Genomic DNA, 25,340 nt, shown 5'->3' on the forward strand with positions numbered 1-25,340 from the left:
CTCCAAGAGACCGCGGCGCAGAACAGGTATGTGAATCGCTCCTGACTCCACATTTAGTGCTTTTCCCCACTATCCCACCCTTATGGAGGGCAGTGCGGGAGAAGTGAGGGGTGTCACAGCCAAGAGGAAAACAGGGAGGTCAGGACAGACGTCCCTCTGCCCCACATTTGAAGTGCTGAAGGGGATTCTAGTAAGTGGCTGGAAGCAAGAGACTCAGAGAAAAGATTCTGCACTGAAAATACAAATTTCTAAGCTGCTTAGAGCTAGTGGTGAGGAAGAGAGTAAGAAATCAGAATGGCGGGTAGAGAGGGCAGCAGGACAATTAAGGGGAGAGACACAGACATTTTTACCCCCAAAGAGAATACAGGAGGCCAGAGATGAGACAGGAGAAAAGTAATTTTCCTCGGAAATCTGGAAGAGATGGGGTGAATGGGATGAGCTAAGGGTTCAGCTTTTTCTCCTAAATAGGAGGCAAGGATGAGAGAAGAGGCTGGTAAAATAAGTGACGGAAATAAATGGAGGGATTATGTAACGCAAGCTAGGAAGACAGTGGCAAGAAATACAATTGTGCATTTATGCAGAGCTCCAACTGGAAGACATGTCACCCTCCCCATCTAGCCACCAGCACCTACCTCTCTGCCACGTGATGGTGGAGGGGTCAATGTCAAGACGGGCAAATTTCCTCATTTCCTCTTCTGTCAGAGCACTCGGATCAGTCTTATTTATTCCCAGTTTCTAATGATTAAGAAGAACAAAATATGCTTTAGAAGGAATAAAAAGCAAGACGCAACCAAATTATCCCTCTACTTTTACCTTCTCCATGACGAGTAAAGCCTTTTTAAAAACTAAGCTGAACTTCAAGTAAATGGTAGGTTAGTCCAACTCATAAATGAATGGATCCAAACACCTCCTAAAATGGGAGACATTCTTTGTGTACTGTCACCTGTTATTCGAAGGGTGTATTTGTAATAATTATTATTACAATATAATTATTACAAATACACCCTTCGAATAACAGGTGACAGTACACAAAGAATAAGTGCCGTATTGTCTGTCATAGCCTAAGGCTCTCTACGTAGTCACCACATGCCATGCACAGAAGGGGCATAAAACTTCCATCTAACTGATGCTCCAGTTCACTAGTTGTTCTTTTCAGATACAAATACCAATAATTTTTTTTTAAACAATTTCCTCTTTTATTTATTTATTTAATTTATTTTTGGCTGCGTTGGGTCTTTGTTGCTGCGCGTGAGCTTTCTCTAGTTGTGACGAGCGGGGGCTACTCTTCGTTGCAGTGCATGGGCTTCTCACTGAGGCGGCTTCTCTTGTTGTGGAGCATGGGCTCTAGGCACGTGGGCTTCAGTAGTTGTGGCACACGGGCTCAGTAGTTGTGGCTCGCAGGCTCTAGAGTGCACGCTCAGTAGTTGTGGTTCGCGGGCTCTAGAGCGCAGGCCCAGTTGTTGTGGCACACGGGCTTCGTTGCTCCAAGGCATGTGGGATCTTCCCGGACCAGGGATCGAACCCGTATCCCCTGCACTGGCAGGCAGATTCGTAACCACTGCGCCACCAGGGAAGTCCCTACCAATGATTTAAGTAACGATTATGTCTACGTTTTCAAGTTATTTCTAATTCCACAAGAAAAAAGTTAAAACTTTTAAAGCATCTCTTTCTATAAAGAAAACACTCTAACAAAGTGGTTTTTGATAAAGTATAAGAAAAGAATCTGGGAAACAAACTATAAACATTGGAGATGCTGAGGATACCATATTGTGCGTTATTCTCAACAAACTGAACTTGGTTCAGTAAGAAGCCAGGGGATGAATTTTTTAAACCAATTCTCACCAACCAGCGGCTGTAGATTATACCATTAAAGTTATTTTTTAGTCTGAAAAAAAGCAAAGGGAAAATCTACGTGATAGTAGGGCATTAAGTAGCAAACAGCACTAGAAAATGGTAAAATGGATAAGAATTAAGAGCACATCCACAAATACAATCTTAGAATCTTGCTACAATAAAAACTGAAATAGATGAATTTTCAAAGTCTTTCTTAGAAAATTAAGAACTGTCATGAAAAGGAAGACTCTTGGCAATCTTCATTTGTTAATTGACTAGAGTTCTCAGCAGAGTGGTGCTCTCGTTTTATAGATGAAGAAGCTGACGTCTATAAGGGTGAACTAATTTGTCCACCTGCTTTTTGGTGCAGGATCAAGGCCTCAGGCATCTAGTTCTGGGCAATCTCTGTTACATTGTTCTGTCTATTTAGAGTTCAATATCCAAAAAAAGCATCTGAAAACCCAAATCAAATCAAGTTCAAAATTTCTGGTCCTGACAATTTTTCTGATTTGTTTCCAGGGTATTTTCTTTTTAAAGAACCATTAACTAGAAACTTACTTTCAGCCGAGCAAGTTGAATTTTTGAAAATTCTCTAACACCATTCACTGAAGCAACCAGTCGATTATACAGAGCCTAGAAACGCAAAATAAAAACAAAACTCACAAAAGTTTAAGGGCCAACCATGAACTTGGACAATTTACAGAATATGGCGAAGTTCATTACATTTATAACCAAACTGTTTAGATTACAGACCCTATTAAAATTCTTGGTTCATGTAAACAATTTAGACTGAAGTTCTGTCATTTTAATAAATTCGACTAGATCTGCAATAATGCACATTGTAAAGAGTTTGTAGGAAAATACATTTCTTGATCTACAGCCTTATAACTACCAAATTAAAATTTATCTCTGTATTTATTTTTGGCTTCAAAAACTCACTAGGGAGTTAGTTTAATTGGAGGATGTTAGGACCTTTGTAAAATGTGTCAGAAATTCCCACTTTTATCCATGTCCTATGTCTATGAGGAATTAGCATCTAGTAGTCTGTCCCCTTCAGGTGTGTGATTTACCTCTCAGACCCTACAGCCCTGAGGCCCAAAAAGGGGGTCTGACCTGTTTAGCAGGGCATCTAGGATAGCTGCCTGTAACATCAGAATCTTAAAAAGATATCTCTCCAACCCCCTTAGCAGAGACCAGAGATTACACCCATGGGCAAAACTAAGAGAACTTGTCTACCAATTACCTTTAAAGGTTCATCTTGAAGACAATTTGGCTTAAAAAGAGCAGCTAGCATAATTCTCCCAATAACCTGGTAGTGGTCATAAACTAATTTGAGAACCTTACCAAAGTACAGATCCTCTCCTTAAGAAATAAGGACATATATACAATTCACAACATTCTGAATAGAATTTCAGAGAACTTTCGGACTCCAAAAGTTTTTTCATGAATTCCTTAATCCAGGAATCCCAGGATAAGATGCCCAAAATGGCCTTTTGGGCATCTTAAAACAAGGAGCCTTTCTCACCTTATCTGTTTGAGTATTTTCATGCAAAATCCTTGTGTCGATAGCAGCAGCCAACAAGTTATTAGCAGCAGTGATGGCATGGATGTCCCCAGTCAGGTGAAGGTTGAACTATAAAATGAAACGGAAACATCTTTCTACTTGTTTCAAACAACCATTGCAGTACTGAAGGACTTTCCAAATAAACAAAATATTCTGCTAATGACATACCCTTACAACGCTTAGGATATGTTTTATATAGCCTGAATCCGAAGATCAGAAAATGTCAGTCTTCCACTTGACAACAAAGAATACTTGCACAGACTTTCTACTGCAAATTCTTCCTTTCTCAGGTTAAGAGTGAAACAATTCTGATGGACTTAATGACTGGGTTCCTTATTTTGGTTTTCTTTTTTCATGTACTTTTATGCACTGTTTTATAATTAAGAAAATAGTACCATATCAAATGTACTTTGGAATAAGGCAGGGAATAAAACACACAGTAGCAACAGAACAATATAGAATGTGACAGTCTGAGAAATAGAAAAAAAGTATCACTCTCACAACTCTCTATTTCGTTATTTTTCTTCTAATCTTACGTGCACACATGATTATTATCTGTAGAATCAGCATGTTTGTAATTTGCTAACTTTTTCAGATAGTTCTAACTACCTTGTCCCCTCAGTTTGGCCCAACTTGGGCCATGCAGGTGATGCCTATGACAGCAGGTCAGCAGCGCCCTTTCAATACTCCCCAGGCCACGTTCCTTACACTCCATCCCCAACCTGGCCCCCTGGCTCTGGAGCTTCCTGGCTTGTGACTGTTACTCATCCTCCTGCAGATGAGGCCTGGGGCTATTTTTCTCAGCCAAGCCTTGACTATGCTTTCTCACTCCCACCCCCTTCTCACTCCCACCCCCAACATTTGAAGATTATCCAAAATTTCCCTCTAGCTTCCATGATGCTCACATCCCTGTGGGTAAAAAGAAAACCCTTTCCTATTCCTTCAACAAAATCAACAAATATTTCCTAGTGAGCACCTCTTACGTGCTGGGCACACTGCCAAGTGCTGGGGCCCAGGGGGTCTAACTCCTCACAGCCCGATGGGACCACACGGAGGTAAACACAGAGCAGGAGGGGATCCGTGGGATGGAACAGAACCTCGACGAAGCAGGTACCATTTGAAATGTGAGCTGAGCAGGGAAGGCAGGAAAGGGAAGAACATTCCAGACTTGGAACCAAGAGAAAACAGGGCAAGGAGTTTGACAGGGTGGAGACAGGGAGGGTGGCATGGGAACCTGAGACACTGGGGGTGGAGAGATGGCCGGAGCATGACGGAGTAACTGCTGAAATGCAGGCAGCAGAAAAGGACATGGGCTTTAGGAAGACTTCTCAGGACCCGAACCAAGAGGCTGATGTGGAGAGTGGAACTGACGGGACCTGGTTAACCTGGTCACTGGTTAAATCCAGGGGACAAGGAGGTGTTAATACAGGGTGTAGAAACTGGTCTTGCAGAAATAAGAATTGACACCATTGGCCTATTTGGACCATTTGTTTTTTGGAACTATGGTTGTCCCTCAGTATCCATGCGGAATTGGTTTCAGGACCCTGTAGATAGCAAAATCCGCAGATACTCAAAGTCCCTTATGTAAAATAGTGTAGTATTTGCATATAACATACTCTCATCCTCCGGTATAATCTAAATCATTGCTAGACTACTTATAATACTCAATACAATGTAAACGTTACGAAAATAGTTATCAGCGTGCATTAATTCAAGTTTTGCTTTTTGGAACTTTCTGGAAAATTTTTTTTCCTGAGTATTTTCAAGCTGCAGTTGGTCAAAACCATGAATGTGGAACCTGTGGATACAGATGAGCGACTGGACTTGATTCTGGAGTCTCAGTTCACAGAAGGGAAGAGTCCAGGCCTTCCTGAATTCAGCAGTGTAACAGATGATGATGGAGACACAGCTCTGCGTCCTATCATCCAGAACCCTTGAGGTGGGTTTTGGGATTCAGAATTTTTTGGAATGTAGAAAGGTAGTGTGATGGACACATAATTTATTTATAAAACGTTCCAAGCAGGGTCCAGGTCAGCATCCATTAATCAAAAATAATATTTCTGCAGCAAAATATATGAATATTTACACCTAGTGGCATAGACAAAATCCATAAGTAGCTTATTAACAGTAAATGTCAGGTTTTCCCCCAAATGGGTCAGGCAAACATTTCTGGTTTTCAGAGCCTTCAGAACTTTGGGATTGAGGATAAAGTACTGTGCGCCTGTATTTACAGAAGCACAGAGAAAAGGTTCCAGGAGGGAAAAACAGTGACACAAGACACGTGTCTCTTGGAATCTTACCTCTTCCATAGGGATGACCTGGGCGTATCCACCACCTGCAGCTCCTCCTAAACAACAGAGCAGGTACCATTTGAAATGAGTTGCCAAGTACAGGAGCCCCAGGGACACAGCTCCCCAAGCCCAACAGGGAGGCACGTACCCGTAAGATGTAATAAAAAGAGGCAGTGAGAAATAATACGTCTCAGGCAAAGCGGAACAGAAGGTGAAGAAAGTTCACCCTACGTCCCACTATATAATTTAAGGACTTTGGTCTCTTTGTTTAAAAGGGGGGTAAGCAGAATACAGCAAACGGCATTACAGCGAACATGAGATTCTTTCGTTAATTTATTATTAGATCTATGTGGCTATGTTTCACCTAAACTGCACATGCATTTAAAGTACCAAAAACTTTCCTAAATAAAATCTAGCTGATCAACAGACTTACACATTACAGACTTCTGTCAGTTTATTTTAGTTAATAGTATATATGATTTATCATGCTGCTTATCCCCCGAAATAGTAAAGTTATTACATTAAAAAGACTTCTCTATCCTAAAACAATGATACCTTCTGTGTCCACATCATTTTACAGTTGACCTTATTTTTATACACTATTTTGCCTCACGATAATCTGGGAAGCCTAGTACTATATACCTTTTACACTTTTACACACGCGGCTCAGAGAAGTTATGACTGGCTAAAGGTCACACAGAGGTAAGAGACACAGCCACAAATAAAATCCCAGGCTTCTTGTCCACATCTAGTGTTCACTGCACTACATAATGTATGACATTCTAACAGTACTTAAAGTTAGGAGTTGTTAATATTTGTAACAGTAATATAAATATAATACTGCTAAAAACCACAAAGTACCGAGAACAAGCAGTAATTGTAGCAGTAAAGGCTATTATAAAGTGAGCTGAAGAATGATTCATGATAAATCCACGAAGCAAGACTAGTGACTGTGGAGGTGCCAGATCGCAGCCCAACCACAGCCACAGAGGAAGTTCATTGCATCTCCCGGTCCACAGCCGGTTTCCAGAGCTCCTTGGGGCCCACGCAGCAACTCCAATGACATGAGGCTTGGGGCTGACCTAAGGGATCTCTTAACGGTTTGGATGGAAAGACCTTTTAGCTTGGCTGGGATGACAAAACACCAATATAAACAGCTGAGTTTCAAAACCGCTCGGCAAAGAAGGTACTGATGAAATGGAAGGCTTTCTGCTCAAGGCTGGAGTCCCGAGCGAGAGCCCAACCATCACTCAAGGGAAGCAAGGGAATCGGCTTCCTGAGGGGCTCCGCTGAGACCTCCCCCCTGAAGCTCTCTCTGCGGGAGGATCATGCTGCGGCGACCTCCTGAATGTGCAGGGGGGAGGGGGACGGGGGAGGGCTGCAGGAGTGCATGTAGAGATGAAATGTATCAGTTCCTCTAGTAAGCTGTAACTCCACGATTGTCGGTGATAAATTTTGCCCTGAAAAACATACTAGTTGTTAAATAAACTACCTTTCACTCCAAAAGTCGGTCCTTGAGAAGGCTGCCTCAGACAGGCAAAGGAGTTGATATTCAGGTGCGCAGTCAATGCCTGCACGAGCCCAATTGTAACTGTACTTTTCCCTTCTCCCAGAGGGGTGGGTGTGATCCTGGTGTGGGGGAAAAGGAACAGTAAATTTAATATTTTCTAGACAACCTATGCACAGTCAATCTATGGTACAAGAACCAACTCGGAGGAGACTGAGAGAGACCAGGCCACTCCAGAATCATTGAACCATTCAACTTCCTTGGATCTTTTTATGGTCTACCCACATCACAAAAGTCCGCGCTTAAGCTAAAATCAAGATATAGACATATCTTTACCGAGAGTGCCAAGAAAGAAAAGTTAATTCAGCACTAGTGCCAGTAACACTATCAACTTCAAGAAACGGCAAAGAATTATTCATCAAAACGATTTAAATAATTAAGCTGATGTCATTTTCTTGCTGATGGATAATTTGGCATTTGTTCTTCCAGGGCCATTTACCAAGGGCATTAAGTGGGCACGAGGCCTAAGTCAACGGTCCAGGGGTGGTGAGGCATGGCCAGACTCTCATTTTGGAAGGGATTCTAATGTCCCCATTCATCCATCTCCTTCTAGATATCAGTGTCCGGGGCTTGTCCAGCCATGTTTAAACACAAGCTGTGCCGGAGGCTCATTACCTCCAGGGTGGCCCATTCATTTCCTGACAGCTTTTACAGTGAGACAAGTTCTTTGTCCTAAAGAGGAGATATCTGCATTCCTGTAGCTTCCTACAGACACACTCAGCCTCTCCCTTCCAGTATTGGGAAGGAGTAAGTCCACAGCTCCTAAGCACACTCAGGAGGTCAAGTCTGCTCTGGGAACTCACTGTTGAGCACACACCCTACAGAGCCAAGCATCAGAGGCTCACATCAAAGAATTAAGTAATGGGACAGGCGTCTATTACATTCCCAAGTAAAGACCCATGAAATTGCTCCTTGGCATACCCTAACCACTGTTACAAGTTTAAAAACTTCTTTTGCCTTACAATTTAGTCTTCTGTGGGTTAGATGCTGTGAGCCAGATTGTCTAGGACGCTCAACCAAAACAAAACTGATGACAGAGTTTTCTGACCCAAAAAACCCAGCGATGTGACCACAAAGAAGCAATACAACTATCTCCGTCCACCACAGCAATACAATCAATCACTCTTTCAGCAAATATTTCTTAAGTGCCACTGTGTCCAGGTAACTAGACCCCGGGGACACAGTGACGACCACACTGGACTCCACTGCTGACCTCACAGAGCTTATGGCCGATGGGAGATGTGGAGAGATCAATGAGCAGTTACAATGAATGTGAGAAACGCTGAGACAGAGGAAACAGGGCAATTACACTATATTATGAGAGCACACAGGACGATCCAAGTAGACTTGGGACAGCAGGGAAGGCTTCCTGGTGGAAGTAACATCTAAGCTGAGACCTGACAAATGAATGAGAGTTCGCCAGATAAAAGGGAGGGTGGGTTTGGGGTAGTTAATATGCTAGGTTCTCTGCTTTATATTTGTTGGGTTAATCTTCATTTGATAAACGAGGAAGCTAAGGCACAGGAATTTTAAGTATCCTGCCCAAGGCCACACAATTAGTAAGCAGTAGAGCTGGAAATTAAACCCAGGCAAGTCATCTGACTTCACTAGGTTATTTCTATGGATGGAAATCATTATCGATAATGAGTAATTTAAAGCATGGGAATGGGGACGATCAGCCAGTGGAGGGAACAGAGTACAAAAGGGATAAAGACAGAATTGTTAAGAACATGGTCTCTTAGGGAATAGTTAGAAGAGAGCAAAGGGAAACTAAGAAGGAGCAGTATTAAGTTCGGGAAACCCTGACAGGAGGCAGAGGTGTGACAGGGGAATCTTCGAAGGGAGCCATGGAAGCATCCCCAGACTCAAATGCAGTCCAGTGAAAAGCGGTCACTGGATGGAGCAACAAGGAGGCCACTGGCAGGGAGCTAGTGATCCCACTGGAATGCTCCTCGGTGACGTGCACTTCTAACCAAGAGCCACAGGCATCACGATCTTACGTAAAGAAAATGCAGGTCAGATGTAGGGTGGATTGAGTACTGTACTGGTATTTACTTCTTGCAAAGGAAGAGAGGCTTTACTTAAATGTGTCACATGAAGGATTAGATTTTCATCCCTAAGGATATGCTCACAATGCTGCTGGCGAGAGCCAAAAGCAGACACGCCCAGAGATGACCTCCCAAAAACTCCAGCTAGGCGTCCAGCTCTTAATGAGAAACACAGGACTGCTGAACGTTCTGCCAACTGATACAATTCAGGAAAAGCAGAAAGGAGGAAGTATTTACGGGGAGCAATCAAAGGAGAGCTACCAAAAAAATTTTATTTCACCTCAATTCCTACATTTGGCATCAAAATCTGGCTTAATTGTCGTCTCACGATCCTTAGCTCACCTTCCAAACTATCAAGTTGACTGAGGAAAGAATAAGCACCACGTTAACCTAATTTCTTTTTCTGTAAGAGCCTGGAGTTTATGGAAATGGAACTGGGGGTTCTGCTCATTAGCTTCCACATCTTCTCCTAGGATATTTATCTGCTCCCTCCAACTTCCCACAGGACTCATTTCGTGCTTATTATCTAACTTTTCAGGGGGCATTAGGACTACAAGCTTGCTGAGGTGAAAGACTATTTCCATTGCGTTTCTGTCACATGTCCAGGCATAGATGAGCAAAAAACATTAGAAAAAGAAATGACACCTTTTCTAAAACAAATGTTATTCACTGTCAACTACAGTAAAAACGAATTGAACGAGTTGGAGATCTCCCAGACATCTCCAACTCAACGATAAGACCCAGGTCCACTCAACGACCAGCAAGCTACAGTGCTGGACACCCTATGCCAAACAACTAGCAAGACAGGAACACAACCTTACCCATTAGCAGAGAAGCTGCCTAAAATCATAATAAGGTCACAGTCACCCTAAAACACACCAACGGACATGGTCCTGCCCAGCAGAAAGACAAGATCCAGCCTGACCCACCAGAACACAGGCACCAGCCAACACAACCCACTGAACCAAACTTAGCCACTGGGGGCAGACACCAAAAACAATGGAAACTACAAACCTGCAGCCTGTGAAAAGAAGACCCCAAACACAGTAAGTTAAGCAAAATGAGAAAACAGAGGAATGCACAGCTGATGAAGGAGCAAGATAAAACCCCACCAGACCCAACAAATCAAGAGGAAATAGGGAGTCTACCTGAAAAAGAAATCAGAGTAAGGATAGTAAAGATGACCCAAAATCTTGGAAATAGAATGGAGAAAATATAAGAAATGTTTAACAAGGACCTAGAAGAACTAAAGAGCAAACAAACAATGATGAACAACACAATAAATGAAATTAAAAATTCTCTACAAGGAATCAATAGCAGAATAACTGAGGCAGAAGAACGGATAACTGACCTGGAAGATAAAATAGTGGAAATAACTACCGCAGAGCAGAATAAAGAAAAAAGAATGAAAAGAATTGAGGACAATCTCAAGAGACCTTTGGGACAATATTAAATACACCAACATGAGAATTATAGGGGTCCCAGAAGAAGAAGAGAAAAAGAAAGGGTCTAAGAAAATATTTGAAGACATTATAATTGAAAACTTCCCTAATATGGAAACGGAAATAGTCAATCAAGCCCAGGAAGCACAGAGAGTTCCATACCTGATAACTCCAAGAAGAAACACGCCAAGACACATATTAATCAAATTATCAAATGTTAAATGAAAAGAAAACATAGTAAAAGCAGCAAGGGAAAAACAACAAATAATACACAAGGGAATCCCCATAAGGTTAACAGCTGATCTTTCAGCAGAAACTCTGCAAGCCAGAAGGAAGTGGCAGGACATATTTAAAGCGCTGAAAGGGTAAAACCTACAACCAAGATTACTCTACCCAGCAAGGATCTCATCCAGATTCGATGGAGAAATTAAAAACTTTACAGACAAGCAAAAGCTGAGAGAGTTCAGCACCACCAAACCAGCTTTACAACAACTGCTAAAGGAACTTCTCTAGGCAAGAAACACAAGAGAAGGAAAAGACCTACAATAATGAAACCAAAACAACTAAGAAAATGGGAATATAACATACATATTGATAATTACCTTAAATGTAAATGGACTAGATGCTCCCACCAAAAGACACAGATTGGCTGAATGGATACAAAAACAAGACTGAGATATTTGCTGTCTACAAGAGACCCACTTCAGACCTAGAGACACATACAGACTGAAAGTGAGGGGATAGAAAATGATATTCCATGCAAATGGAAAGCAAAGAAAGCTGGAGTAGCAATTCTCATATTAGACAAAATAGACTTTAAAATAAAGACTCTTAGAAGAGACAAAGAAGGACACTACATAATGATCAAGAGATCGATCCAAGAAGAAGATATAACAATTGTAAATATTTATGCACCCAATATAGGAGCACCTCAATACATAAGGCAAATGCTAACAGCCATATAAGGGGAAATCGACAGTAACACAATCACAGTAGGGGACTTGAACACCCCACTTTCACCAATGGACAGATCATCCAAAATGAAAATAAATAAGGAAACACAAGCTTTAAATGATACATTAAACAAGATGGACTTAATTGATATTTATAGGACACTCCATCCAAAAACAACAGAGTACACTTTCTTCTCAAGTGCTCATGGAACATTCTCCAGGACAGATCATATCTTGGGTCACAAATCAAGCCTTGGTAAATTTAAGAACATTGAAATCGCATCAAGTTTCTTTTCCGACCACAGTGCTATGAGAGTAGATATCAATTACAGGAAAAAATCTGTAAAAACTACAAACACATGGAGGCTAAACAATACACTACTAAATAACCAAGAGATCACTGAAGGAATCAAAGAGGAAATCAAAAAGTGCCTAGAAACAAATGACATGAAAACACAATGACCCAAAACCTATGGGATGCAGCAAAAGCAGTTCTAAGAGGGAAGTCTACAGCAATACAATCCTACCTCAAGAAACAAGAAACATCTCAAATAAACAACCTAACCTTACACCTAAAGCAATTAGAGAAAGAACAAAAAACCCCCAAAGTTAGCAGAAGGAAAGAAATCATAAAGATCAGAGCAGAAATAAATGAAAAAGAAATGAAGGAAACAATAGCAAAGATCAATAAAACTAAAAGCTGGTTCTTTGAGAAGATAAAGAAAGTTGATAAACCATTAGTCAGACTCATCAAGAAAAAAAAAGGGAGAAGACTCGTATCAATAGAATTAGAAATGAAAAAGGAGAAATAACAACTGACATTGCAGAAATACAAAGGATAATGAGAGATTACTACAAGCAGCTATATGCCAATAAAATGGACAGCCTGGAAGAAATGGACAAATTCTTAGAAAAGCACAACCTTCCAAGACTGAACCAGGAAGAAACAGAAAATGTAAACAGACCAATCACAAGCACTGAATTGAGACTGTGATTAAAAATCTTCCAACAAACAAAAGCCCAGGACCAGATGGCTTCACAGGGGGATTCTACCAAACATTTAGAGAACAGCTAACACCTACCCTTCTCAAACTCTTCCAAAATATAGCAAAGGGACGAACACTCCCAAATTCATTCTACGAGGCCACCATCACCCTGATACCACAACCAGACAAAGATGTCACAAAGAAAGAAAACTAAAGGCCAACATCACTGATGAACACAGAGGCAAAAATCCTCAACAAAATACTAGTAAACAGAATCCAACAGCACATTAAAAGGCTCATACACCACGATCAAGTGGGGTTTATCCCAGGAATGCAAGGATTCTTCAATATACACAAATCAATCAACGTGATACACCATATTAACAAATTGAAGGAGAAAAACCTTATGATCATCTCAATAGATGCAGAAAAAGTTTTTGACAAAATTCAACACCCATTTATATAAAAAAAAACCCAGAAAGTAGGCATAGAGGGAACTTACCTCAACATAATAAAGGCCATATATGACAAGCCCACAGCCAACATTGTTCTCAATGGTGAAAAAATGAAACCATTTCCTATAAGATCAGGAACAAGACAAGGTTGTCCACTCCCACCATTATTATTCAACATAGTTTTGGAAGTTTTAGCCACATCAATTACAGAAGAAAAAGAAATAAAAGGAACCCAAATCAGAAAAGAAGAAATAAAACTGTCACTGTTTGCAGATGACATGATACTATACATAGAGAATCCTAAAGATGCTACCAGAAAACTACTAGAGCTAATCAATGAATTTGGTAAAGTAGCAGGATACAAAATTAATGAACAGATATCTCTTGTATTCCTATACACTAATGATGAAATATCTGAAAGAGAAATTAAGGAAACACTTCCATTTACCATTTCAACAAAAAGAATAAAATACCTAGGAATAAAGCTACCTAAGGACACAAAAGACCTGTATGCAGAAAATGATAAGACACTGATGAAAGAAAATAAAGATGATACAAACAGATGGAGAGATATACCATATTCTTTTATTGGAAGAATCAATATTGTGAATATGACTCTACTACCCAAAGCAATCTACAGATTCAGTGCAATCCCTATTAAACTACCAACGGTATTTTTCACAGAACTAGAACAAAAAATTTCACAATTTGTATGGAAACACAAAAGATCCCAAATAGCCAAAGCAATCTTGAGAAAAGAAAAACGGAGCTGGAGGAATCAGGCTCCCAGACTTCAGACAACACTACAAAGCTACAGTAATCAAGACAGGATGGTACTGGCACAAAAACAGAAATATAGATCAATGGAACAGGATAGAAAACCCAGAGATAAACCCACGCACATATGGTCACCTTATTTTTGATAAAGGAGGCAAGAATATACAGTGGAGAAAAGACAGCCTCTTCAATAAGTGGTGCTGGGAGAACTGGACAGCTACATGTAAAAGAATGAAATTAGAACACTCCCTAACACCATACACAAAAATAAACTCAAAATGGATTAAAGACCTAAATGTAAGGCTAGACACTATAAAACTCTTGGAGGAAAACATAGGCAGAACACTCTATGACATAAATCACAGCAAGATCCTTTTTGACACACCCCTTAGAGAAATGGAAATAAAAACAAAAATAAACAAGTGGGACCTAATGAAACTTAAAAGCTTTTGCACAGCAAAGGAAACCATAAACAAGACGAAAAGACAACCCTCAGAGTGGGAGAAAATATTTGCTCATGAAGCAACTGAAAGGATTAATCTCCAAAATTTACAAGCAGCTCATGCAGCTCAGCTACAAAAAAACAAACAACCCAATCCAAAAATGGGCAGAAGACTCAGACATTTCTCCAAAGAAGATATCAGATTGCCAACAAACACATGAAAGGATGTTCAACATCACTAATCATTAGACAATTGCAAATCCGAACTACGATGAGGTATCCCCTCACACCAGTCAGGATGGTCATCTCAAAAAATCTACAAACAATAAATGCTGGAGAGGGTGCGGTGAAAAGGGAACCCTCTTGCACTGTTGGTGGGAATGTAAATTGATACAGCCACTATGGAGAACAGTATGGAGGTTCCTTAAAAAACTACAAATAGAACTACCATACGACCCAGCAATCCCACTACTGGGCATATACCCTGAGAAAACCATAATTCAAAAAGAGTCATGTACCAGAATATTCACTGCAGCACTATTTACAATAGCCAAGACATGGAAGCAACCTAAGTGCATGTCGACAGATAAATGGATAAAGAAGATGTGGCACATATATACAATGGAATATTACTCGGCCATAAAAAGAAACGAAATTGAGTTATTTGTAGTGAGATGGATGGACCTAGAGTCTGTCATACAGAGTGAAGTAAGTCAGAAAGAGAAAAACAAATACTGTATGGTAACACGTATATATGGAATCTAAAAAAAAAAAAAAATATGGTTCTGAAGAACCTGGGGCAGGAGAGGAATAAAGACGTAGATGTAGAGAATGGACTTGAGGACACAGGGAGGGGGAAGGGTAAGCTGGGAGGAAGTGAGAGAGTGGCACGGACATATATACACTACCAAATGTAAAATAGATAGCTAGTGGGAAGCAGCCGCATAGCACAGGGAGATCAGCTCGGTGCTTTGTGTCCACCTAGAGTGGTGGGATAGGGAGGGTCAGAGGGAGATGCAAGAGGGAGGGGATATGGGGATATATGTATATGTATAGCTGATTCACTTTGTTATAAAGCAGAAACTAACACACCATTGTAAAGCAATTATACTCCAATAAAGATGTTAAAAAAAAACAATTAGTAAAGCTTGTCCTAAGTCATTAAAAAAATAATAGTCTGTTCATTAAAAAAAAAAAAAAAAAAGGATAACCATGGTCCATTTGTTGTTTCCCATTACACTTGACTGAGGCAAATAGTTCAAAGTCCCTGGCCTCTTGTAAATACCTTTGTTCTGCTCTGCAACTAAAGTAACTAGAAGAAAACTCACAGATATTTAGATAGTTGCACAAGGCAGAAAATCACAATCTTAGAAGAATCAAAAGAAGTTATTTTTACACTGACCAAAATGGTTTGTAACATTAAAAAATAAACTAAAATAAAATCAGGTATTTGGCACTCTAGAGAAACAAATAGTGATGTGAATATTTTCCTTTAATATGAAATTCAGTCTGTTCACACTTTGAATTTGGGCTTCTTTTTTAACTGCTGGGTCCAAGCGATTCAGAAAAATTCTAAAAACTTTTGCATGGAAATCAGTAAAGGGTGGATGGAGACCCATTCGGCATACACTTTCAATGCCCTGCAGCTGCACTCCGAGTCAAGTTCTCAAACAAATTCCTTTTCATTAGTGTAACTAGGAAAATATGTAAAACTCAGGAGACCCTAAGATTCTTTTGGCATATTTCCCTGAACAATTCCCAATACTTTTCATTTTGTCAGGCAGAGCAAATAAAGTGATGTGTAGGTGTAAATACCATGTGAAGTGTAGCTGATGAAATACAGATGATTCTGATGGAATAAGAAATTCTGAAGTTTGAAGAATAGCATTTTAAAATGAATTAATCTGTTTTGCATTTGGGTTATTAATAGTAGAAGGTTTTTTTAATCCCATGGTTTTATATTTTAATCCCACTGTTGATATATTCAAATCACATTTATACATGAATTCAAACGTGCAATAATATTTTATTATTTAGCTTTACTGAAAAATTATTTGGGCATTTGAATTCTTCTAAAGCATGAGAGAAGACTTATGTTATAGTATTCAGGGATAAAAGCAGGACACAAAATGGTATTTATGGCATGATCTCAATGTGTAAAAAGGACAGATGCAGAGATACAATCCTGGAAGGAAATATAAAAATTTTGAATACTTCTGTGTAATGAGAGATTTCGTTTTCTCCTTCTTTTTACTTTTCTTTATGCTAAATTTTTATTCAATGGGTCAATATTATTTTCAGATTAAAAAAAAAACTTTCAGAAAAAAGGAAAAAATCATTTAATGGACTGGTAATTTATATTTCTTTTTTTCCCTAACATCTTTATTGGAGTATAATTGCTTTATAATGTTGTGTTAGTTGCTGCTGTATAACAAAGTGAATCAGCTATATGTATACATATATCCCCATATCCCCTCCCTCTTGGTCTCCCTCCCACCCTCCCTATCCTATCCCTCTAGGTGGTCACAAAGCACAGAGCTGATCTCCCTGTGCTATGCAGCTGCTTCCCACTAGCCATCTATTTTTTTTTATTATTTAAAAAAAATTTATTGGAGTATAGTTGATTTACAATGTTGTGTTAGTTTCTGCTGTACAGCAAAGTGAATCAGTTATACATATACATATATCCACTCTTTTTAAGATTATTTTCCCATAAAGGTCATCACAGAGTATTGAGAAGAGCTCCCTGGCTATACAGTAGGTCCTTATCACTTATCTATTTTTTATATAGTAGTGTCTATGTGTCAATCCCAATCTCCCAATTTATCCCTCCCACCCGCTTTCCCTCCTGGTAACCACAAGTTTGTTTTCTACATCTGTGACTTTATTTCTGTTTTGCGAATAAATTCATCTGTATCATTTTTTTTTAGATGTCACATATAAGTGATATCATATGATTTTTGTCTTTCTCCATCTGACTTACTTAACTCAGTATGACAATCTCTAGGTCCATCCATGTTGTCATGAATGGCATTATTTCGTTCTTTTTTATGGCTGAGTAATATTTTATCTTTATTTGTGGTATATATGTACCACATCCTTTTTCTTTTTTTGAGTTCTGCTTTTTTTTTGAGTTTTTTTTTTTAACATCTTTATTGGAGTATAATTGCTTTACAATGGTGTGTTAGTTTCTGCTTTATAACAAAGTGAATCACCTATACATATACATATATCCCCATATCTCCTCTTGATCCCACCCCCCTAGGTGGTCACAAAGCACCGAGTTGATCTCCCTGTGCTATGCGGCTGCTTCCCACTAGCTATCTATTTTACAGTTGGTAGTGTATATATATATGTCCATGCCGCTCTCTCACTTCCTCCCAGCTTACCCTTCCCCCTCCCCATGTCCTCAAGTCCATTCTCTACGTCTGCGTCTTTACTCCTGTCCTGCCCCTAGGTTCTTCAGAACTTTTTTTTTTTTTTTAGATTCCACATATATGTGTTAGCATACGGTATTTGTTTTTCTCTTTCTGACTTACTTCACTCTGTATGACAGTCTCTAGGTCCATCCACCTCATTACAAATAACTCAATTTTGTTTCTTTTTATGGCTGAGTAATATTCCATTGTATATACGTGCCACATCTTCTTTATCCATTCATCTGTCGATGGACACTTAGGTTGCTTCCATGTCATGGCTATCGTAAATGGTGCTGCAATAAACACTGTGGTACATGACTCTTTTTGAATTATGTGGACGGGTAATTCATATTTCTTAAGAAGCTGCAACCATGCGTATAAGGGCTTGATAATGTCACTTTTCCATAACTGACCTGACAAAAATTAAAGGTGATTTTATTTCAAATGAAGTTTTCATTTTAGATTATAAATGATTGTTTTGCTGTTTTAAAGTGATTTCAAACATCCAGCTATCAAAAGATTAGGTAACAAAGGCAGTTTACACACTTAAAAAATATCTCTTGTTGTGTTGGTGAGGGGAGTTCATTCCTCTCTTATAGAATACACTGTTATATGTCTTTTCTAAAAACCTCCAAGCTCTGAGACAGATGCATATATACATCTCAAAATCCTACCCTCGCAGCTTCTTTTTCTTTTTTAAAAAAAATTTATTTTTTTAAAAAATTTATTTTTGGCTGCATTGGGTCTTTGTTGCTGCACGCAGGCTTTCTCTAGTTGCAGCGAGCGGGAGCTACTCTTCGTTGCAGTGCGTGGGCTTCTCATTGCGGTGACTTCTCTTGTTGTGGAGCATGGGCTTTAGGCGCACGGGCTTCAGTAGCTGTGGCACGCGGGCTCAGTAGTTGTGGCTCGCGGGCTCAGAGCGCAGGCTCAGTAATTGTGGCGCACGGGTTTAGCTGCTCTGCGGCATTGGGGATCTTCCCAGACCAGGGCTCGAACCCGTGTCCCTTGTGTTTGCACGCAGATTCTTAACCGCTGCGCCACCAGGGAAGCCCCAGCTTCTTTTTCAATGCAGGTGAAAGCAACACAATTTGATTTTTGTTCCTTCATAGGTCTTCGTTATGTAAGGGAATTTATACCACAATTTCAGAAAAAGAACTGTTGACGTCCTTGGGTTAAATCTGTACTTGAGAATTCAGGTTTAATTTTGGCTTCTACGTATGACATGGCAGCCTGGCTTCTTCCGATCAGTTACACACATAAAAGCCAGCAGAGACAGAGTGGAATGATGTTCTACTGGGTATGGACCAACACGTAGTGGCAATCTAGGCGGCTAGGCTGGAGGTCACTCTCTGGCATGTGGCTGGAGGCCAGGTTATGACTTCAGGTTTGGAATCTGATAACAATACCATCACAGGTTTTGTTTTACAAGTATCAATTCTGTGTTCCCAGTGAAGGGCAGGGCCTTGTCTAGATTTGTACTTTTATTTCCAATACTGACAAGCCCAAAACAGTAAATCACAGCCCTTCCATGTGAAAAATGGCTGCATGGCTCATCCTTCGTAAACTGAGACCACATCCTCCTGAGTTTTCCTAATTCTTCCTACCTTAAACAGGGTGAGAAAACCAGCAAACCCACTGACCAAGAGCACCTAAATCCTGGAAGAAGGGAAGCAAATCTGTGGATAAGATGCTAAATTTACTTCTGAAGTTCTTAATGTCTCAGAGTTAATTTATTCACTGTAAACAAACTTGCGTGAAGCACACTTCCAGAAAAGCAACACTGACCGACTAGATGTTTCCTCCAGACTCTGGGACCCAGGAGTACCCACCCCCTGCCGTCAGCCAGCTCCTTTCACAGATCTACCCCCCCAGAGGGTGTCTCAGGTGAGGCCACATCTCCCCTCAAAGAGGTTTCCTACAGCTCAGTTATGGGGACATCAGGGCTGGGGTCCTAGGCTGAAGAGCATCCCATTAGGATTGGGAATCCAGCTGCGGTGAACCTGGAAGTCTGAGAGAGGTTTAAGCCACAGGCAACAGAGGTGCTGCAGCAAGGTATGAATTCCTTAAAAACACAGCCACCGAATGACTCTAGCTGTCCATCTCTCTTAGAAAACAGTAACAGAAGGAGATGGGGAAAGAGGAGCTGGGGGGTGGGATGGGGGGTGAGGTGGGGGGGCAGAGGGAGGCTAAAGGAAAAAGGGGAAGAGATATGAAGAAATTATTATACCATTAAAGAGGTGATATTATGGATGCTATCTTGCTTTATCTGTAGTTTTATCTTTATTTGTAGGTATGAAAAATTGAATTCATCTCTAGGGATTGTTCCTAAGCAGATTATTGGATAAATGCACAAATATGCATGCCCATGGTTGTTAATTTCAGCACTGCTTATAATGGCCAAAGATGGGGAACAATTTGAGAGCCCATCAATAGAGAACTGGTTAAATAAATTGTGGGACATCTCTATGATATCTTCAAACCTTTTTTCTGCCTTAATACACTTGAAGAAGAATGAGAAACATGCTTTACTATCAGTGGCTGAGCCACAGCTATGTTTCTTGGTGCTGGGAAGATGTGTAGAATGGAACCCACCCTCATCCCAGGCATTTTTACCAGCCCCCCAAGCCCTATCCCCCAGCACATTGAAGAATCTGGGATGTGAGCAGTAGCATGTCAGGTAGTCATGCAAAATGATAACATAGCTCTATCCTGACTCCCATGGAGCTAGGTATACAACATATTGTTAAATAATCAAGTTGCTTACAGAATAGCATGTGTACAATGATCTCATTTATGACAGACTGCCTTTGTGTCAAGATGGTCTCAAATGTGAACAGCCGTTTATACTTTCTTGTTTTTACTTTCTGTATTTTTCAAATAGTTTTACAAGTATGCATGACTTTTATAACCAGAAAAAGAAATAAAGCACTTACATGAATAATCAGATATGTAAAAACCAAGCTAACTATAAGTCAGGTCCAGTTACAAAAATGTCTCTGCCTGTTAACAAACAGGGTTTTGTGCCCCAAGCCTTGGCCTATATATCATTAGTAAGTCAATGCAATGACATTTCAAGACAACAAAGGAAGTTATACAGTCTCCTAATGCTCCCTTGCATGCTCCTAATGCTCACATTAAATAAATATTTGAAATCCCTTGTTTTCTATTGTTTTTCAGCTGATGAATGTATTTCTTTTTTAAAAAAAGAGGCAAAATAAAGCAAATGGCTCCTTTTCACAAAAACTGTGCATCTGCCTTTTGTAAAACGAGCAACACAAATGTAAATGGCCCAATATTAATTCTGAAATGCAAGAAAGAGAGATGAGTTTTTGTAACGCAAATTCATAAATATTAAGGATACTAATCGAAAAGTCTAAGTCTCACACAATGATCCGTTCATTTTCCAATGTTATTTCTAAGTAGGAAAACAACCCATTCAGCTCAAAATATTTTACTTTCAATTCTTACTTTAATTTTTATCATGAAAAGCGAAATGAAAAATCCAAGGCAGAACCAGGGTGATCAAAACACAATATGGGAAACAAAAAGCGAAGTCCTGGATTAGGAACTCGTTACACTGTATATTCTGTGGAGGAGACTCATTTGTTTTACACTGAAAATAAAAGCCTACCTCATGTCAAATGAAGGACGGCCAAGGGAAATGGACAAAATAATGTCAGGGTGGAGAAGAGGATGGATTTGAGGGGTGTGGTGACAGATACAAACAGGGAAGAGAGTTTTATAAACGTCTTCTCAGTAAAAGAGATTTTAGAAGTAGTCTTACCCAGCAACTAAGACGTATTTTCCATCTGCTTGATCCTTTAACCTTTCTAGCAGGGACAAACGGACTTTGGCTTTGCTTTTGCCATAGATTTCAATTTCATCTGCAAGCAACCCTATCTCCTTGGCAAGGATATCCACAGCTTTTGGAGTCTGTGCTCTTGAAATCTCGATATCACTGGGTGGGGAAACATAAGAGGTAAGAGAGTCTGCTCAGCTTAGGTGGTCGCTGCTTGAGTAGAAAACAGCCGTACACCATGCCAACAATTAGATCCAATGGCTTTGTGGTCCTTTTTCCCAAGTAGGATTAAGTACAACTGCTAACAATTAAAGTGCGTAAGAAAACGGTACATTGCTTTAGATAGAGAAGCAACTCTTAAAGATTCTAGAATTCTTCCCAGGTGCCAGGATACACCTCTGCCATAGGAAAGGAGATGGATTATTACCATGTGTCCAAAGGCCACCCCTCAAGATAACTCCACGATAGAGCACAGTGTTTTTTATGGGTCATCGTTGAATTCCTTAACCAGGAATAGAGGGCTTATTGCATAATGCTTTATTACTGGGCTAGCCACATGTGTCTCTTGGCAATTCAAAAATGTGGAAATACTCTTTTGTTTTATCTGTGTCCATATTTTCCCTCTCAAGTCAAAAATCGTATTTCAAAATATTTCATTAATTACATAACTGTCGGTAAATGGAGCTAGTGCCCGAGGCTCGACTTCAGACACAGGAAATTTTAGGAACTCCAGAGTGTCGCTGGGCAAACAACTCAACTATTCTATTTCACTGGTTAAGATGTGCAAGCTGCCACTCATCTTAACAGGAGTGCTGTGAAAATCAAGACTTCTCAGAGAGAGCCTCTTGGGGCTCCTGAGCTCAGCCGCTTCTTTCTTCGGGGGTCTGGCCCCTCCGTCCGTCTGTGACTTGGTCTTGAGGGCTGATGTGTGACAATGCAGCAGTTTCCTGATTCACCCTGGGGCCCCTATCTTGCGGCGCAGCGGTCTCTCCACTGGTAGGCAGCCCCCTGCTCTATTTTTTCCGCAGACAATCTCTCAGTCCTCATACTACCCTATGTTCTCCTCCATGACCCCATGGAGCCTGACTCTGGTGCAAGAGGTAACAGTAAACCTACTTCCAATGCCCACTAGAGCGGGAGAGGGGGAAGGGTGCCTCTGCCCAGATGTGGGCGGAGCTCTGTACCTGCAGCTAGGTAACCCCTTCCCCAGGTCCACCTACATTGTCCTTTCTGATTCTTCCCCCACCAACTGCACCCCAGCCTTCACTGTCCGTGCTCCCACTTCATTTCGCCTTCCTGAGTACACCTTTTTTTTTCTGTTTCTCTCCTCCCACAATCTCCTAAATTGAAGAGCCTACTCTTGCAAAACCTCCACGGTTTTCTCTTCACTAGCTGAAGAGTGATGGTGACATCATTTTGATTTTCTGAGTGATTTATAAACTCCTCAACCTGCCTTTCTTTCCCCAGTGGCTGCAGGAATCAAATTTGGTTAAGCAATTTAGGGGCTTTTCCCGCCAAGTGGAACTTATTTGGATTTGCACACAATTTGGCTGAATCCTTCTCAATTTTTTTTCAGCTCTCTGTAAGTAGAATTCACTCATTGACTTTTAAATATGAAGGTTCTATAACAACATAAGTAACCTCAAAAACTATTTTATGAAACAGATTGCACAACTACAGGGATGATATTACAAAGAACATTCCTTGGAATTTATGTATTAATGAACACAGAAGATAACTAAGACGTTTAGTCTATTTGAGGTGTGAAAACATAGCTTGGAGGGTTTCACCAGCCTGGTGGGTATAATCGAAACTTAGTGTTGGGCTGTGGCCCAAGGAAACAGAGGTCAATTCTGAAAAGCAACTGGTTATCAAGTGAAAAATGAGTCAATTCCGGGTGGTGTTATCTCCTACATCCTGTGTATTCCATGCTGGCAGACAGCATCACCTGGTTAAGCGCTGGACTTATGGGCGTCCTGTAGGAAGGGGACTGGGCCAATTCACAGGAGGAGGGGTGGCCATGGGGGATTCACTACGAGGCTGGAAAATGCATTTGCCTGGCTCAGATAGCTTATCTAGCGAATTGTTCCAAAATCACATGCTGAGACTGTCCTGCAGTTTGTATTTCCAAATTTATACAGAGGGAATATGTAGCTTACACTTCACACTTCATTAAATACCACGCTGAAGAAAATATCCATCTGGACCCTCCCAGAGTGTCCTGTCAAGAGAGCAGATACCACCACGTTCTGAAGAAGGCAGAGCTCCGGTCCCACGTCTAATGGCGTTTGGTTTGGTTGGTAATTTACCCGCAGCGTAGAAACCTACAAGGCCCTGAAGACCAAGCTGACGTGTGAGTTGGGCATTTCTAACACTGAAAAGCGTATTCCAAATATGACATTACCGTATTCTGTCAAATCTAAGATACCATTATTTTAAGAAAAAACACTGCCACTGAATACAGGGTACATCATTGACAATAAGGTGCATCCTGATTTCAGAAACTAAAAAAAATCTACATCTTAGAACTGACAGAATATGGTCAACATGTTCATTATCATTTAATTTTGGAGGAATTAAATGACAGAAAAAAAATGGTGCAGCAGGACTTCCCTGGCGGTCCAGTGGTTAAGACTTCGCGCTCCCAATGCCAGGGGCATGGTTCGACCGCTGGTCAGGGAAATAAGGTCCTGCACGCTGCACAGCGTGGCCCCCCCCAAAAAAAAAAAGAAAAAGAAAAAAGAGAAAAAATAGTGCAGCAATTTGATTAGAGAAAATTATCCACCATCAAAGCCATAACACCACAAGTTGTGCCCCCAACCAACGGGTAACTTTGGGTATCTAAGGCACTTTGGTGAGCCGATGTCAGGATAAACAAATCACCTGAATACCTTGGTACGGGGGACAGAGGCTGAAGTTTCAAGCAGTGAAGTCTCCACCTCCTGTACTGCTGCTCACGGAACCACCTCCTTCTGCTACTAACCATGTTCTTCAATAGGGATAGGAAGGAAAGCATGTTAGAAAAGTAAAAGCTGACAGGTTACACATCTAAACTATGAAAATATCGAATATCGTTCAGGGATATTGTCATGAAAAGAAGTATAAGTTGCACAGTAATCCAAGTGAACACCAGGACTAATTTTATTCACATGTAGTTAAATGTGCAGATTTTTCTTGAAAAAGGAAATGTGCGATACAAGTACTATTAAAGTTTGTATTCACTAAAGGCAACAAGTACATGGATTACAATTATAGCATCACCTCAGAGAAGAAAAATGAGGGAAATATGAGAATGCATGACAGGCTAGCTGGGATGCCCAGCTTCACCAAAAATCTGCACCATTGCAAGCATAATCCTTCTACAGTTGATATAATAGAACAAGCAAACCGAATTATCAGTGACATATATATATATATACACACATATATATATACACACACACACACACACACACACACACATATATATATAGAAATAATATTTGCCTTTAGTTGCAATGTAACACAGATGCCTTACAGAAATGCACTACGTCCCATTTTGAAGTAAAATTTTTAATTGGGTATTGCATGTATTAAGAAAGAAATGAACTAAAACCTGCTTCTGTTTAATTAGAGGCTCAGGTTTCTCTACTGCTACTTAACGCCTCTGCTGGCCGGCACCCTCACTGCAGGCTTCAGCACCAGCCTAGCGCACAGGAGTGGGGAGCCGGAGACCTTGGGCTTTAGGTCACACAGATAGCGGTGGTTCAAAAAGATGTCCACAA

General features: G+C 40.4%; 1 protein-coding gene across 6 annotated transcripts in view; it reads right to left on the reverse strand.

Moving 5' to 3' along the window:
* Positions 1 to 25,340, reverse strand: part of MTHFD1L (methylenetetrahydrofolate dehydrogenase (NADP+ dependent) 1 like) — a 196,601-nt gene that overhangs the window by 135,453 nt on the left and 35,808 nt on the right. For all 6 annotated transcript variants that reach the window (XM_067701770.1, XM_067701764.1, XM_067701766.1 and 3 more), the window contains exons 10-16: positions 24,468 to 24,565; positions 21,562 to 21,735; positions 7,181 to 7,317; positions 5,698 to 5,744; positions 3,359 to 3,466; positions 2,392 to 2,466; positions 633 to 735 (exon numbers count right to left, since the gene is read on the reverse strand). In XM_067701770.1, coding sequence (XP_067557871.1) covers positions 633 to 735; positions 2,392 to 2,466; positions 3,359 to 3,466; positions 5,698 to 5,744; positions 7,181 to 7,317; positions 21,562 to 21,735; positions 24,468 to 24,565 — 742 coding nt within the window. The remainder of the gene's footprint in view (positions 1 to 632; positions 736 to 2,391; positions 2,467 to 3,358; positions 3,467 to 5,697; positions 5,745 to 7,180; positions 7,318 to 21,561; positions 21,736 to 24,467; positions 24,566 to 25,340) is intronic.

The sequence above is a fragment of the Pseudorca crassidens genome, chromosome 13 (assembly GCF_039906515.1).
Source record: "Pseudorca crassidens isolate mPseCra1 chromosome 13, mPseCra1.hap1, whole genome shotgun sequence".
Lineage (NCBI taxonomy): Eukaryota > Metazoa > Chordata > Mammalia > Artiodactyla > Delphinidae > Pseudorca > Pseudorca crassidens.